General features: G+C 31.4%; 1 protein-coding gene across 8 annotated transcripts in view; it reads left to right on the top strand.

Annotated features, from left to right (window-relative positions):
• Positions 1 to 18,585, top strand: part of PRPF40A (pre-mRNA processing factor 40 homolog A) — a gene marked incomplete at its 5' end in the record, with an annotated part of 54,919 nt that overhangs the window by 18,995 nt on the left and 17,339 nt on the right. For 4 of the 8 annotated variants that reach the window (XM_081051479.1, XM_081051478.1, XM_081051475.1 and 1 more), the window contains 8 exons: positions 10,250 to 10,360; positions 12,090 to 12,210; positions 12,443 to 12,496; positions 14,043 to 14,067; positions 14,890 to 15,261; positions 16,472 to 16,580; positions 17,106 to 17,170; positions 17,540 to 17,704. In XM_081051479.1, the coding sequence (XP_080907605.1) occupies positions 10,250 to 10,360; positions 12,090 to 12,210; positions 12,443 to 12,496; positions 14,043 to 14,067; positions 14,890 to 15,261; positions 16,472 to 16,580; positions 17,106 to 17,170; positions 17,540 to 17,704 (1,022 nt within the window). The remainder of the gene's footprint in view (positions 1 to 10,249; positions 10,361 to 12,089; positions 12,211 to 12,442; positions 12,497 to 14,042; positions 14,068 to 14,889; positions 15,262 to 16,471; positions 16,581 to 17,105; positions 17,171 to 17,539; positions 17,705 to 18,585) is intronic. The other 4 variants (XM_081051481.1, XM_081051480.1, XM_081051477.1 and 1 more) reach the window with 1 other exon arrangement.

Genomic DNA, 18,585 nt, shown 5'->3' with positions numbered 1-18,585 from the left:
ACGTTATATTAGTTTCAGGTATAGAGCATGATTCAGTATTTATATATATTGTGAAATGATCACAGTAAGTTTAGCTAACATCCATTACCATACAAATTATTTTTAAAATTTTCTCTTTTTTAATTGTGATGAGCACTTTTAAGATTTACTCTCTCAACAACTTTAAACTATACAGTATTGTATTATTATAGTCATCATGCTACACATTATATTCCCTTGACATTTATAGCTGAAATTTTGTATGTTTTGACCCCCTTCACCCATTCTGTCTACTCTCCACCACTCCCCTTCTGGCAGCCACCAATCTGTTCATATATCTATGAGCATTTTTGTTGGTTTTGTTTAGGTTTTACATATAAGTGAAATCATACAGTATTTGCCTTTCTCTGTCTGAGAAAACAAGCATTTCATTTAGCATTAATACCGTCAAGGTCCATCCATGTTTTCACAAATGGCAAGGTTCCATTCTTTTTTATGACTGAATAGTATTCCATTGTGTATAAATACACACACACATACACCACATCTTCTTTATTCATTCATCCATTGTTGGACACTTTATGTCTATATCTTGGTTGTTGTACATAATGCTGCAATGAATATGGGGGTGCATATGTCTTTTCAAGTTAGTGTTTTTGTTTTCTTTACATAAATACCCAGAAGTGGAACTGTAGGATCATGTGGTAAATCTATTTTTAACTTTCTGGGGGACCTTTATGCTCTTTTCCATAATAGTTGCACCAGTCTACTTTGCAGCTAACAATGCACAAGGGTTTCCTTTTTTCCACATCCTGCCCAACATTTATTATTTCTTGGTTTTTGATAAGCCATTCTAACAGATGTGATATTTTGTGGTTTTCATTTGCATTTCCCTGATGATTAGTGATGTTGAGCATCTGTTCATGTACCTGTTGGCCATCTGGTATGGCTTTGGAAAAACGTTTATTCAGATCTTCGGCCCATTTTTTAATTGGATTGTTTGGTTTTTTTGCTATTGAACTATATGAGTTCTTTATATATTTTGGATATTTACTCCTTATCAGATATACTGTTTGCAAATATTTTCTCCCATTCAATAGATTGCCTTTTCATCTGTTGGTGGTTTCCCCTGCTGTGTAGAAGCTTTTTAGTATGATGTACTCCCACTTACTTATTTTTACTTTTGTTGCCATTGCTATTGGAGTCAGATCCAAATATTATCACCACGACCTATATCCAGTAGCTTACTGCCTATGTTTTCCTAGAGTTTATAGTTTTGGGTCTCTCCTTCAGGTCTGTAATCCATTTTGAGTTAAATTTTGTGTATTGTGTAACATAGTAGTCTAGTTTATTCTTTTGAATGTAGCTGTCCAATTTTCCCAACATTATTTATTGAAGATAGTGTCATTTCCCCATTACATATTCTTGGCTTCTTTGTTGTAAATTAATTGACTTGTATGCATGGACTTTCTTCTGGGTTTTCTATTTTGTTCCATTAATCTGTGTGTCTGTTTTTCTGCCAGTACCGCACTGTTTTGATAACTAGGGCTTTGTAATGGAGTTTGAAATTGGGGAGCATGATGCTTCCAGCTTTGTTCTTTCTCAAGATTGCTTTGACTATTTGGGGTCTTTTGTGATTCCATACAAATTTTAGCCTTGTGTGTTCTATTTCTGTGAAAAATGACATTGGAACTTTGATAGGGATTGCATTGAATCTGGATTACTTTGTATAATATGGACATTTAACAATATTCTTTCAATCCATGAGCACAGAATATTTTTCCACTTATTTGTGTCATCTTCAGTTTCTTTCAACATTTTGTAGTTTTTAGTTTGCACATCTTTCACCTCCTGGGTAAAGTTTATTTCTTTTTTTTTTTTTTTTTTTTGATGCATTTGTAAATGACAGTGTCTTCCTAATTTCTTCGGTAGTTCTTTGTTGGTGTATAGAAATGCAATTAATTTCTGTATATTGATTTTGTATCCTGCAACTTTACTGAATTGAACAGTTTTTTTATTGTAGTCTTTAGAGTGTTCTATATATAATGAATTTTTTTTCTATAAATGATATTGCACTATATCTTATACTGTGGCTTACCTGTTTTTAAAAAAAAAAATTTAAAAAACCTGACTTTTTATTAGACTCTCTTTACCTGCACCATATTTTTTGCATAATTTTTTAATCAGTTTGTCAGGTCATCCAAAAAATATTTTTGGTGTTTTGATTGTATTGGCATTAAATTTATAGGTCATAAGGACATACTTATATTAAATCATCATACCAGTTATCAGTAAACATGGTAGTCATGTCTTTTCTGTCTTCTATAACAGTTTTAAATTTTCTCCCTTAAAGGCTTGTACAGCTTTCATTCCGTTAGTTTATAGATATTACCATATTCTGCCATGTATGTTGCACACTTGCCCAAATTTGTGAGGGAAAAATAAAGATGCACATGTACATGGGTAGTACTCTTTCTGTATCTATGTAAAGTTTTTTAATTCTTTTATTTATGCTTATGAGTGAAAAGTGTAACTCTGGTAATCAATAACGATATCTATATGCAAAATAATACCCTAGAATATGATAATCAGTTTTGTTGAACTTACAACGAACTTGCAACGATGTAGAGTTCTTGGCCTTCTATGATATTGTAAATTTGTTACCGGTACGTAAAATTTCTTGTACCATAAATATGTTAAGAAATAAATGCTAAAATTCCTTTATAACACAAAAAACCAGTACCTGAGTGTAAATAAATAACAATTTGAATTAAAAAATTAAAACGAATGATTTTTTTTTTCCCTGGAAGTTCAGGCCAAAACCATGAAAGCGCGTTATATATGGCAAAATACGGTATATAAGATGTGCTATTGAATCTTTCTGTAAACTTTGTTAGTCATTTTTACATGTATTTATCAAGCAGGTTTGCTTAGTGGATTTTCTGTGTATATTATACTATCATCGTCAAATAACTACAATTTTAACTTCTTCTAGTTCTCATATCTGTTTCTACTTTTTTTTGGTCAGCCAAAACCTCTAGTATTATGGTGAGCAGTAGCAGTAATAAGCTGACACCTTTGTTTTCTCTCTTAAAGGGAATACGTATAAAATTTCTTCATTAAGTATGGTGTTTACTATAGCTTTTTGTTATATAACTTACTAAATTCAAGCTTCTGTTTCTGGTTTGCTGGTAAGTTCAGTACCTACTTATTTTTAACGTTCTCCAATGCTTTTTTCTGTATTAACTAAGATGATCATGACATTTCTTCTCTAGTTTGTTAATGTAAAAGTACACAGATAAAACTTTTCTGACATTAAGAGATATTTACATTACTAAGATGAACCCTAGTTGTTGATTACGTATGTTTAGGGTATGTGTATGTGCACACACACGTTTTTAATTCCTTCTGAATTCAGTTTGCTGTATCTCGTTTAGGTTGCTTGTGTCTGGACAGTAACCCTTCTTTCTGTTCCAAGAACAACTTGTGTAAATGATGAGTAACTTAACAGCTTGATAGTACTCAACTAAAAATTGACTGCACCTAACACATTTTAAGATTAGAGGTTTTGGATTACCGTTTCAATTTCTTTAGTAGTTATTGACCTATTCTGGTTTTAAATTTATTCTAATAATTTTGTTTTTCCAAGATATCTATTGTGTTGAGGTTTAATCATTTAGCATATTGTTAGAAATCATAAGAGCCATCTTGTTTTTTTCTTACGGGGGTAATTTCATACATTTATTTCTGCTCTCATTTCCTTTTTGGTTACTCTATTGCTCTTTTGCTAGCTTCAGTGCTTATTATTAGCTCACTAGTTTTCAGACAGCCTTATTTTATTGTACTGATTTAACTTTGTTGTCTAAATTTTGACATGCAGGGTTTTCATTGTCATTCAGTTCTCAATATCTTGTTTTCTTTTTCCTTAATACAAATTTTTTTTAATCAAAAGGTAGTCAAGTGTTGTGTTTTTCTTGGTTTCCAGATGTGGGATTTTTTATTATTATTAAATATACTTTTTTGGAGCCATTAGTTCTTCCCAGATACATACAGCCTTCTCTACTATCAACATGGGCCACTACAGTGATACATGTGTTAGTCAGTGAACATACATTGAGACATCATTACCACCCAAAATCCAGTTTATATCAGTGTTTACTCTTGGTTTGGTATGCATTCTGTGAGTCTGACAGATGTATAGTGACATGTATCCATCATGATAATATCATGCAGGATAGTTTCAGTGCCTTAAAAATCCTGTGTTGCATCGTTTATAATGTATGATGTTGAGCATCTTTTCATTTGCTTGTTTGCCATCTGTATGCCTTTTTGGTTATATCTGTTCAGATCTTTTGTACATTTTTTAATTGAGTTACTTATTTTCTCAGTGTTGAGTTTAAAGGGTTCTTTGTATATATTGGATAAATCCTTTATCAGATGTGTCTTTTGCTCCCAGTTTTTGGCTTGTCTTCTTACTATGTTGACTGTCTTTGGCAGAGGAGAAGTTTTTAATTTTAATGAAGTTCAGCCTAGAAATTATTTCATGGATTGTGCCTTTGGGTGACTTATTTTTTATAAGGTATACTTTTTTTGCGTTACGATCAGAAAACACAATCTAGAAGATATTGATTTTTTGCAGTTTATTAAAGATTCATTTATGTTGTATTTACCAGTCTACAAGTCCCTCTTTGTCCATTAGGGTTTTTGCTTTAAACTCTGTTTAGGTGGAACAAACAGCCGTCATAGCTATTTTTACTTTTATTTTTTTTTGGCCTTGTAAAAACTTGTATATTATGAATAGAATTTTTTTTTCCATTTTTAATGCCAGCTAGTTATTGTCAATTCAGATACTTTTGTATATTTATCTTATAGACAGTTATTATTGCCAGATTCCCTGGATAATTAGAATACGGTTTTGTTTTTTGTTTTTTTAATTTTATAGATTTCATTTTAGTCTTTAGCATAAAGTCTAGGGAATTTATTTCCTAACATGCCAATCATTTCATTTTATTGCTATGCTGGATTTGTTGAATTATACTGATGGCAGACTTATGTTTCGGTCATTATTTTAATGGAAGTGCCTTTAGAATGATTTTTACTGTTTTTTTGATAAACTACCCTTTATCATTTAGGCTTTTTTTTTTTTTTTATTTGAGAATTTTGTTTTTTAATGCTTGTGTATTCTCACAATTTTCAGGATATGGTTTGATCATACCAAATCTATTAGTGTGATTGCAGTGTTGTTTTCTTTTTTCATTTTGTTAGTAGAAATAGTTTATAGATTTCCCAATATTGAACCACCCTTATACTTCTACAATGAATTCTACTTGGTCAGAGTGTATACATTGGAGAATTCTCTTGCCTAGTATTTTATTTAAATTGTTACATTTATATTCATAAGTAGCATTGCCTGCTTTTCTTTTTGGATACCTTTCTGTTGAGTTTTATTACTAATTAAGAACATTTCATCTTTATGATCAGAAATGATATTACAATTTTCTCTTTAAAGGTTATATAATCTGTGAAATCATCAGGCTGGGTATCTTTCATTTGCTTCTATGGCAATTGGAATAGTCAAATGTAATGTGTTCCTTCTGGGTTGAATTTTGGTAATTTACGAGGAAATCATTTCCTCTCTACTTTGAAATTGGTTGTAAATCTGTTCTGTATCTGTGATTATCTTCTATCTCATTTCTAATCTTATAATTTGACTTTCTTATTTTCCTTATTTAGAATAGTCAGGGGATTTTTCTACCTAGTTAGTGTTTAGAGTTAGTAATTTTTTTCTTTTTCAGTTTCAGTTGAGCCTTATACATTGTAATAATACTTATGTGTATATAAATGTGTCTTACATATACATTATTGAACTTATTCAATAATAATAAATTGAATAAGGTAAATAAATTGAAAAAGGGTGCCAAAAAATGTACACATATTTTAAAAAAGGAAAAAACGGTATTAAAATTGTAATAATATATACCGACAACGAAAGATGAATACAAGTCGTGTATGTATACATTTTTTGGCACCCCTGGTATATGTACATTTTATGCCTATTTTTTGCCTTTAAAATATATTCTGTATATATGTTTTGCCACTACATATTATTTGCTGCAATGTCTTACTCTTTATTTATTAATGGAAAATACCTAAGATATTTTCCATTATGTTACAAATAGATTGCATAAGATACATCTATAATATGACTGCACCATAATTGAACTGTTTTCCTATGGGTGCGTATTGAATTATCTCTCATTATTTATCATTGCAAGTAATCCTGTAGACAGCATCCTTGTACATCTTTGCAAGTCTATAAGTGGGATTTTGTGGAGTAAAATTTCAGGATCAAGAGATGTTTGCATTTTTAATTTTGATAAGAACTAGTAAACTGCCCTTCAGAGAAATAATACTAATTTAATTCCCAACAGTACCCTGAGATTGCCCTTTTCTTTACAGCCTTTGCCATTGTATACTAATATCTTTAATTGTCATTTATTTGATGAGCAAAAAGTTTCATTTTAATGTGTAGCTCCTTGAATAATGAAGTTGAACATCTAATTATCTGTACTGAGTTGTAAATAGCCATGCTTATTTTTGCATTAGATTGTCTTTTCTTGTTGATTGTAGTGGATTTTTCTTTATTAAGGATAATGATTTTTAATGCCTTATTTTGCAAATATAGATTGTTGATTTATCATTTGTAAAAATGTTAACTTTTGATTGATTCCCCAAAACTGCCATTTATGTCAACAGTATTTTATTAGTACAATAACTATGTCAGTAATAAAATAATTTGGGGAATAGTGTCATCTGTGACAAAAGTTTAAAGTAATACTAAAGATTCAGTGTAAAGAATATTTTAACAACTTAATAATTTTGTAAGAAAGTAAGATTTAGCAATAGACTATGCTATGGCTAGTCTGTCAGTAATATGACTATCAATAATAACTACTTGCCATAAGTCATATTTTATGAAGACAACTTTCCAGTTGTTAGTTGTTGATAAATCCATTAATGTTTTATGCTGTTCTTCATCTTATACTCAACATTCAGATATATTTGTTTTAAAATTTTTGTTTTAAAATATTTGCGAAAAGCAAAATAAATTATAGTTTTCTTAAGTTTCAGATTAGATCATTTTAAGGAAAAGGAGTAAAAAAAATTACCAGATAAATCATTTTTCTCCAAAATTGATTTCTGTAAGTGAATTTGGCATTAATACAGAATTTATATTACTGTCTGAAACGATTGTTTCTTTGATGCAAAGAGTTGGAGCTTTGTTCTTTAATAGGATCTTAGTTTGGGCTGGGACAGTATTGTAATGAGCTCAAAGAATTAAGTGGTAATTGATGCAAAGCAATTAGTACGGGCTTAATATTCAGTAGTTGATTGGAAATTTATCTTATTGATGATTAGACTGTTTCTGAATACAGCAAGCTTCAAACAGTATTTTGGCATGAGTAAAATGTGGTCTCTCAGAAGCAGATATAACTGAATTGTTCTAGTTTGATAATTTATTTCCTGAATCACTCTGCACAAGTTATTAACCCCCCTAAGACTTGGTTTTCTTATTTGTAAAATGGGGGTAATGGTCGTACCTGCTCTGTAGTGTAGCTGTAAGACTCAAATAAAGTAATAGATAGTGAATACTATTAAATTCCTTACTATTTGTGTTAACTGGTTTGTATACTTTCCCTTTTTCTCCCCATTATTTGGTCAAGTGTACCTTATCCCTTGGTTTCATTCCATCATCTCCTAAGTTTATTTCTGGTAAACAACTTCTTTCCTTGATGCCCTTTAGCAGATGTGACTTGGGAAGTTTAAATACATTTGTGGAACTTACAGATTTCTCTTTTGATAGTGCAATCCTGAGAAGTTCATTTCTTAAAAAATAAGAAATACAAACCTCTTTATCCAAACACCATTTAATTTATGAAACAGCATTACCCATATAGTTGAAGCTTTTGTGTATATATATCTAATTGCATCACCTTTTGATTAGAAGATGTTAAAATAGGTGATAACAGCAAGCTTAGTATTTTCCAGCAGTTATTTAACGTTTGTTCCAGAGAGATTATTATTATCTTGTATAATACATTGTGCTAGAACAAGTTAAAGAATTTCATACATCTTTGGAACTATCTATCCTGCTGCATCATTCAGAAACTCATTCTTTAGTAACCAAATGACTTAGTGAATCTATAAGAAGGGCCAATCATTTTGTTACCAAATTTTATCAAGTTCTTTCTAATGGTTATCTATAATTCCTTCACATTAACTCTAACTCTCTTCTCAAAAGTTATGGAAAATAATCATCTTACATATAACATTGTATGTCAACTGTAATTGAAAAATATATTTTTAAATGATCTTACCTCACCTCATCTACCTTTGTTCAAATCACATCGCTTTATGTCCTTAAGTCATCTTGTTCTCCATTCCCACATTTTGCAAATGTTTCTTAAGTTAGTTAGTTTTCGATTAGTATGTTTAGTTTTACCACTTAACATGTCTGAAATTAGGATGCATTCTCTAATTCATGGTTTCTTATGATCTCTTGTTCTCCAGGCAGCAGTTATGGCTAGTTGTGCATGATTGAACAGCAAAAGTGCCAACATCAGAAGAATGAATGTCAGTGGTTTAGAAGAAAATCCTATAAATAATTGCACAGCACACTTTTTATCAGCTAGGAATAAAATGATAATGGTGAGAGAGTAGGAAACGCAATGAATCACATGTATTTAGCTACATTTCCAAAGCAGATATTAAAAGTAGGTCTGCTCTATTTAACAAATTGATAAAGAAGAAAGAAAGATTGGTCAGCCTTAAATAAGTACAGAAGAAAATTAAGAACCAGTAGCAGTGGTTTTTAGTTACTTTATTTTCTTTTTAAATAAGTGCTACATTACCAGTATTCTTGGTGCCACAGAGAATACTGTGTGAAATATAATGGCCATCAGCAACTCTTGATACAAAAAGTGGTCTCGGTGTGAAGTTTAAGAAATAGCTTCACAATTTTATTTGCCTATTTTCCTTTTTTATATATTCACAAAAATAATGTCATAAAAACCAATGTCTAAATAAGAATAAATACTTTCAAAAAAGTTTAACATAAAATCTGAGTGGTAAAAAGCATGCAATAGTTTGACAGTACTTTTACTTTTTCTTTCTTAGAGGTATGTACTGTAATGTTTTGTCTTAGATTTGAAGAAATGTGGTAAAGATCATCTGTGTAACCCTCTTTCAAGCATACTTGTTAACCATCTGAAAAATCTGCCAGAACTGGACTTAGTACCTTTGATCTCATCAAGTAATTCATTCATTCATGATTCCTTGTAAAACTACTTTTTAAAAACCACTTTATTAAGGTATGATCGATATGAAAAACTGTACATATTTAATGTGTACAAGTGTATTGTTTTGGGAATAAGTATACACCTGTGAAACTATCACCACAATCAAGGCCATGGATTTCTGTCACCTCTCAGAATTTCCTCCCATGCGCTTCATTTGTGTGTGTGTGGTAGCCTTGTATATATAACTCTTAACAAACCTTTGAGGCTTAACGTCTATCGATACCTTAGGTTTTACTGGGAACTTTTAGAAGATTCTTAGTAGTTCTTTTGGACCCCAATAGTTGGTTTATAGTCTATATCAAGCTAGTTTGATATAGAATGTATGAAACATGTGAAACTTTATCTCCCCTATCTTGTGTTGAGGCATTTGGATTCATATTTTATCTCTGTTAAATTTCACCTTGTTGATTATTAAATTCTGATTGTCATCCAGAACCAGCCTTTCTAATTTTGACAGCTGCGTCTTTACAGTATGTCAGTTTAGAACTTGATCCAACCTGATGTTAAATATTCTGTGGATTTGTGTTGTTGCGCTCATGAATCAGTCCACCACTACATTACCATCTAGTTCATGTATTCTCTTACCCATAAGGCATAGATTTGTGTTGCTGAGAGATTGTCTTATGTGCTTAATTACAAAGGTACTGTTCTTAGGAGAATAGTCATATCCTTACAATTCTGAGACTTCATAGAGAGATCCTAAAACCTGAATTGATCGATACTGCTTTTTAAGTACATTTACAGTCTGATTTTCAGTTATCTCCCTACTTGCATTGATGAATTATTCTGAATGACTTAAACTGTCAAAAGTGTGCCCATTTTATACTTTTCTTCATTTAGTGCTTTGAAGCTAATGTCAAGTCAAAACTGTTACGTAATTTAACTGTTTTTGTAATTTTTTTTTTCTTTAGAAGTCAATGTGGACTGAACATAAATCACCTGATGGAAGGACTTACTACTATAATACTGAAACCAAACAGTCTACTTGGGAGAAACCAGATGATCTTAAAACACCTGCTGAGGTAAAAGTTTGAGGGCTGGAAATTAGGGATTGTTACGTAGATTGGGTCTTTTTTATGTTTGTTTTAAGTGTTTTTTTCCTCAGTGTTTAAATATCTAGATCAGGGGTGTTCAAACTTTTTTCAGTGTTTTTCACCAAGGGCCAGATGCGGTAAAATACACACACAGCCGGGCTACTCACTCGAGGTGAAGTATGTATTGCCTTACCTGGTTTATTTAAGTAAACTAAATATGTTTTTGGAATTTGCTGTGGGTCAATTAACAATGGATTGCGGACCACAGTTGGCCGCAGTTTTGACACCCCTGATCTAGATAGTACTGCTTATATCTCAGAAAGGCATTCAGAGGAAAGGGTTAATAAAATCTCACCAATTGGTCAAAAGACAAAACTCATTCCCTTTTTTAAACAGACTGGTTTTATTTACTAATTTCCCCCTGCTCAGGAACCCGTGTTGGGTGGCATCAATTTATGAAAGATGATATAAAAAATAAATTGGAAGGAAAAAAGACTGTCTGACTACCCTTTATTTTTTTAAATTCACATTTCAAATTGTTTTCCTGTTCATAGCAAAGCTGGATGATTTCTACTGAGTTCTTAAAATTTCCAAATGGGGTTGAGTTAATGGAGATGAAATTAAATTACAACTTCTTCCTTCTCTTAGAGTGGGAAATTGCCTATCTCTGGAAAATACCTTCCCAGAAGTATGTATTTTTAATTTTATGATGCAAGTTTTATCATTCAAAATATACAGATAAGGAAGTAAAATTGAAGGAATAAACTGAGTAAGCAGTACTTTACATAAGGAACTCTGGAGTCCTAAAGTTTTTTCCTGATTGGCAACATATCTTTAGTTTTCCCCTCTTACTTAAAAGTATTTTCTAGCCACCATACTAATACGAAATAATATGTACTACAATACTTGGGAGGGGAGGTTGGTAGATTATTATATTTTTAATATTAACATAGTGAGATTTATCAATTATATATTTTCCCAAGACTTTGTCTGCATTTGAGGTTTCAATAACATTCTCATGCTACCCTAACCAATTCTATGTATTAGATTTTAAGTATATCATACTTATATTGTTTCCTTATATAAGGTAATTCACATAGATTTGTAATAAATTATTTATTATGAAGCTGAAACGTAAGCAAGACTAAACCATATTTTGCTTTTTCCCAAATTTTATGTTTTTCATACTTGTATTAGTATTTGAGAAGTCTGTGAAATGTGGGTGGTAATTTTTACCTGTGACGGGGGATATAAATGGCAAGAGCACATAGGATTTGAAATTCAGATTGACCTGGTTTTGAATCTTGCCTCTGCCTCTTAATAGCTATATTATCTTAGACAAGTTACTTTCTCTAAGTAACAGTATAAATTTGGAATAACAGTATAAATGTTACCGCATTGTAAAGATTAAATAATATTTTCAAATCTTAACACCACTATTAAGTATGTTGTAATTGGCAGCTATATACTATCATCTCACAAGCTTTAGAATTGTGTAAGTTGATAATATCTAGTAAAAATAGTGATGTAAATGATGTGTGATATTAAATATAGAGGTTGCCAAAAAATGTATACACATTTTAAGAAAGGAAAAAACTGGATTAAAATTGTAATAATATATGTTTATAACAAAAGATGAATACAAGTCATGTGTATACATTTTTTTTTTGGCACCCTGGTATATTATTATTAACTAAAGGTTTTTATTTTCCTTCAGCAACTTTTATCTAAATGCCCCTGGAAAGAGTACAAATCTGACTCTGGGAAGCCTTACTATTATAATTCTCAAACAAAAGAATCCCGCTGGGCCAAACCTAAAGAACTTGAGGATCTTGAAGGTAAAACAGAAAAAAATAATCCTTAATGTTAATTTTATACATACATATGTCATTCACACTGAAACAATCCTTAATAAATAGGATTGTTCAAAGGCCTTATTTTGTTTTAATTAAATATTTGAACATTTTAAGTGGTATAAAGTTTTATGGGCTCTTATTTTCTTGTTGCTCTAGATCTCAGTTCTATAGATTTTAAATAGATTTTTATTTGATTTGATTCCATTGAAACTAGGATACCAGAATACCATTGTTGCTGGAAGTCTTATTACAAAATCAAACCTGCATGGTGAGCTGCTTTGATAATTCATTTTCTGTCATTATTTAACAATTTTTAGAGTATGTCACTAATGTTCACTAACCACAATTGGATAAAATCTGCAGTGAGAAATCTAATTCAAAGAATTCCTTTCCCTTAAGGGTTATATTATAAATGAGCTTGTAGCTTTTCAAGTTGTACTCTGATTTTTAAAAATTATTTACCATTGCAAATTGAACAAGGACATCATGTACAAAATTTCTAAATATAGCTGTGAGTGTTGGTGCATACATGGAATGTGACTGAACCCATTTAGGAAATCACAGAGAATTTTGAATCCTAGGTTTAAATTTTAATAGATTGTAAGACTATGCATTTAATGCTGATTTTAATATTAGCACAACATGGCAAAATAGCCCTTATGTTTGTTATGGGAGAATTAAGGTAAGCAAGATGTCATGCCTCTCTTACAAAGGGAGAAATTTTAAACATTCTCAACTATTCAAAATACCCCTTAAAATGTAGAAATACTACCTAATATGAAACCCAGGACTTAAAATAGCAAAGATTATGAGTAAGAATTGAGAATTTAGTTCTTTTACTTTCACTTCTAATAGAATCTGGTGTCATAAACTATTATCAGGTCAAAAGCAAGACTGTAGAAGAATGGGACTAATAAAGTAGTCTGCAATGTGGCACAACATCTGACAGGAAAGAATAAAAACTTAAAGGCACTATGGTCTTAAGTCTATTTACTTTTCCCCGTGTCACCTCATTAGCTTAGGTGATCGTTGTATCTTAGATGACCATTTGTATCTGAAAAGTATGTTCATATATATTAATAATGATAAACCCCTCTAGTGTGTTTTATCAGCCATCCTAAACAAATTTTCAGAAATGATTGTTTTTAAAATATTTTCAGTTAAGCTTATATTATCACTTCATGAAGCACCTCATTCCGTGATGATTCCAAATATTTTTGTTACCCCTAAAAAAGTTTACATTAGAAAGCTGAAATATCGAGTGCAAATCTTTAAAGCTGAATTTAAATTTCTATATTAGCATTGGCTAATAATATTATAGATAGGTGGATTCCCAGTTTATTAATGTAAAGGCCTATCAAGCTCATTTCTGATACAACCCTACTATGAATAGTTGGTGTGCATAACTATTTATCTACCTGTCAATGGTAGTATGTAGGTGCTGGAATTTCAAAATACGTATTTGATCCTGTTTTGAATTTAATGACTTATAAAATAGTTTTATCTTTGGGGAATATACTATTTTATTCCAGAGTTATGCAAATACTTTCAGGGAGTTTTTGCAGTAGCTAGCAATCTTTGGGAAAGCAGCAATATGGGGAAAAACTTTCCTAAAAACTATTTAAATTTGTTTTCTTTCTGTAATTGCTGTCCTGGAACTTTGGAGCAAGTCTTTGCTCTGTAAAAGTATTGATTTTTTTTTTTTTGATAAATTAAATCTTATTGAATGAAACTTCTTTATTTCCTTTAAAGTTTGTTTTCAGTGATTGTATTTAAAAACTATGTAGTACATAACTTTTTTTTTTCTTTAATAGCAATGATCAAAGCTGAAGAAAGCAGGTAAGCAATTTTAAACATCTATACCTATTTACAAATTTATCTCCTAAATATTCTTGTTTTAACTATCTGCATAAAGATTGTTTAACATGTTAGACCTGATGGCTTGGTGTCTTTGGAGGATTTGGGGGTGGGAAGAGGGATATTTACTGAAGATAACACAAATGATGCTTGACTAGACAGTGATTATTTAAATTTGTGCTGCATCATTTATAAGTTAAGATGATTGTTATAAGAAAGTCCAAAATTTGGTTTGAGTTAATTTGGGAATGAATGATTATATCCATATACCATGTTTCCCTGAAAATAAGACCGGGTCTTATATTAATTTTTGCTCCAAAAGATGCATTGGGGCTTATGTTCAGGGGATGTCATCCTGAAAAATCATGCTAGGGCTTATTTTCTGGTTAGCTCTTATTTTCAGTGAAACACGGTACATCTATTCAGGTTTTTCTTTTAATGGGTGAAATGGGTGAAATTTAAAATTCTTGTAGAAACATGGTGTAGGTCAGATTTTGACATAATGCAATCTAATAGGGCATTTTGTAAATGAAAACAATTAGACTTGGGAAGTGCAAAATGTTGCCTGAGTGCCTATAATAAATATTATCAACAGTATCACAAATGTCTGCTATAAATTAACTAAATCCATTTTCTTTCTGCAGTTTTAATTTTTTGAACGACTTAATAGTTTGGCAGCACTGCCTTTTTTCCTTTTTAAGCATTTCCCTTGTTTATTTGTTTCAATGATAATTGAAAACTAGCTGTATTTGGCTTTGTGGTTATTGGTAATGAAATGACCGGTTTTCTCTTTTTCATCTATAGTAAGCAAGAAGAGTGCAGCACAGCGTCAGCACCAGTCCCTACAACAGAAATTCCGACCACAATGAGCACCATGGCTGCTGCAGAAGCAGCAGCTGCTGTTGTTGCAGCAGCAGCAGCCGCAGCCGCAGCTGCTGCTGCAGCCAATGCCAGTGGTTCCACCTCTGCTTCCAATACTGTGGGTGGAACTGTTCCAGTTGTTCCTGAGCCTGAAGTTACTTCAATTGTTGCTACTGTTGTAGATAATGAAAACACAGTAACAATTTCAACTGAAGAACAAGCACAACTTACTAGTACGCCTGCTGGTCAGGATCAAAGTGGTGAAGTGTCTAGTAATGCTGGAGAAGAAACTACAAAGCAGGAAACTGTAGCTGAGTAAGTTTAGTAGCTTGTCTCCTGCAAATCAATACCAGACAAGCAATTGCCAATTTAGTCAGTGGCCATTACGTGTTACTATTTTGAGAATCGAAGCATAAGTCTTTAGTAAATCACTTTTAAGGTCATGCTGTCAAACTGTCGTAAAACTAATCCACAGAAGTTTTAGGAGGCAGAGCTAGGGATATGGTGAGGCACAAATTTAAAGGTGCCAAAAACTTCAGTAATCAAGATATATCATACTGTGGTGTAATATTTGAAAACAAAATCAATACAAAAGGTCTATGATTAAATAAAATACCAAAATTTTAAATAAAGACAAGATCGGTATTATTTTGTGTCTTTGCCTCAGTCTCAAATATGGCTTAAGGCACAGCACTGCAAGGAAGTATGCTGTCGTTTGATATTGAACAAACAAACAAAAATTAAGTAGACAAAAAAAAATTAACAACAGGATGTAGGAAACAAGTAGATTAAATTGGTACAATTTTTGATTTAAGCAAAGTAGCTGCATGTCTCAGTTGTACATTTTGCAAGTATTTGCGTACCCTATAATCTAGTAATATTTCACATAGCTATTATGCTTTATGCAGCTATTAAAAGTAACCTTGGCTATGCTTCTTGACTTGAATGATGTCCACATATATAAAAAAGTTAACCATGATGTGACAATTTAAACATGATCATCCATCTTAATATTTAAGCACATTGCTTTCATTTACTACCCTTTTTTATAAATCTTTTTCTTGTATACATTACTCAAAGTGAAATTAGCTTTATAATTTTTCTGATGTGTAGAAGTTAAAAAAAACTATTGTATATTTGAAGACATAAAAGAGTAATTATTAACATTTATATTTTGCTCTTTTTCTATGCTTTTAAAATCCACGCATATATATATAAGACACCTTCCACATCGATAGAAATACATGTAACACATCATGTTGAATGATAGAATATTTATTATTTACATTTACATAAATTTGAAGTGTTTCTAGTCGTAGACATTTAGACTTTTTGGAATAACATTCTTGTACATCTTTTAATACTATAGTTTTTCCACAATAATGTGTTTATCTATGTTTAGGTAAAATGTGAAAGGATCATATAGGAGACTTCTAAAATTGTCAAATTTCATCACATGCTTAAATTTTTCTAAGTGATGCAAATGTTTATTTAAATAATAAATAGGATGTTTAAATTTCTCTAGTTTTACTCCCAAAAAAGAAGAGGAGGAAAGCCAACCAGCAAAAAAAACGTATACTTGGAATACAAAAGAGGAGGCAAAGCAAGCATTTAAAGAATTATTGAAAGAAAAGGTATTTCTATTACAGATTTTTATATAACATGTAGTAATTTTCTAATAAGTGGGGTTATTCTTTAGTGCAGTCATTACTCTGAGGCCTTTATTGAAAGTACGAATTTCATAAACTGTTGTAACTGCAAATACATATTTGAAAAAAAAACTTTTTTCAAATTTGAAAGGAAGTAAATTTGTTCTTTGTTTTGAAGAACATTTGTATGAAACTGACTTAGAAAAACTGTTATGTACAAAGGTATTACGCAGTATTTGATATAAGCGTTTTTATTCATAAAAACTGTTTCTTTTAATCACTAGTCTTAAAAAGTATTCACACTGTTTAAAATTCAGTTTTAGTTTTCTTTTTAGTCTATAGGTATATTATCCAGATTTGCTTTGCTTCGATAAGAAATTTTTTTTAGAACTTTTTTTAAACTCCTGCAAAGGGAAGTGCGTGATGTTTGCAGTGAGTATTTTGTTCCCTTGTTGTATGACTTTCACTGTATTTCTGTGAAATTTTAATATTTATTTAAATGGTTTACAGCGGGTACCATCTAATGCTTCCTGGGAGCAAGCAATGAAAATGATCATTAACGATCCACGATACAGGTAACGCTTTGATTTTTTATTTACTTTTCACTTTGAACATAGCAATCCTAGCAAATTCAGAATTGTGTAAAATAGTATAACTTCTCACTTCCATTGTCTTCTGTTATTTTGGATAACAAGAATAGAGTTGTTTTATGTCTGATATGAACCAGACAAAAGCCAAAAGGATTGTCATACAATTTGAGTACCCTGCTACAGATGAAATTAGAATTATTTTTAAAGTAGGTGTTATTGTCTATAATCATTTCTTTAATATCTTACTTAAATTATCTTAATTTGTGAATGAAATCATGGTTTTCTTTTCCAAAGCACTAACATTTGATCATCCTGCCTTCATTTAACCTTACGTGTTTTTTTTCTATTATTTAGTGCTTTAGCAAAGTTGAGTGAAAAAAAGCAGGCTTTTAATGCTTATAAAGTCCAGACAGAGAAAGAAGAAAAAGAAGAAGCAAGATCAAAATACAAAGAGGCTAAAGAATCCTTTCAGCGTTTTCTTGAAAATCATGAGAAAATGACTTCCACAACCAGATACAAGTAAGATTTTTAGTGATTCATTGTGTATATTTACTGCACTGTTTGTCAGACATTTTGCCAAGTGCGGTAACTAATCCAAAGTAGATGCTCATTAAATAAAAATAGGTGATTGTGAACATGGCAGTTTCATTAGGTGCATACATGATAAATCAGTAGTGAAATGTGGAATTTACCTAACTTATAGACTCATTGAGTTATTAATTAGGGACTGGAATAAAAAGAGAAAGAATTAATTTAATAATCAAAACTTGTCATCAGTAATACAACAAACAAGTAAGTGTTGGCGAGGATGTGGAGAAAAGGGAACCCTTGTGCACTGTTGGTGGGATTGGAGATTGGTGCAGCCAATCAATAGATGATTCTATAAAGAAATTGTGGTACATTTATACAATGGAGTATTACACTGCTGTGAAAAAGAATGACATCTTACCATTTGCAACAACATGGATGGACCTAGAGAACATTATGCTAAATGAAATAAGTCAGACCGAGAAAGACATACCATATGTTCTCATTTATATGTGGAATCTAAAGAACAGAATAAACAAGCAAACAAAACAAATAGACACAGACATACAGAGAGAAAAACGGATGGTTGCTAGATGGGAGGTGGGTTGGGGAATGGGGAAGAAGGTGAAGGATTAGAAAGTACAAATTGGTAGTCACAATATAGTCACAGGGATGTGATGTACAGTATGGGGAATATAATCAGTAATGTATAGATCATGTAGGGTGCCAGAGCGGTACTGGATTTATTGGGGGATCACTTCGTAGATTGTGTAGATGCCTGACCACTGCACTGTACACCTGAAGCTGATGTAGAATACTGTTGAATGTCAACTATACATACATACACACACACACATACAGTCAAAGGATGT

Source organism: Rhinolophus hipposideros, assembly GCF_964194185.1.
Source record: "Rhinolophus hipposideros genome assembly, chromosome: 6".
Classification (NCBI taxonomy): domain Eukaryota; kingdom Metazoa; phylum Chordata; class Mammalia; order Chiroptera; family Rhinolophidae; genus Rhinolophus; species Rhinolophus hipposideros.
Note: the sequence above shows the minus strand (reverse complement) of the source record. Positions and strands in the feature narration are given on the sequence as shown.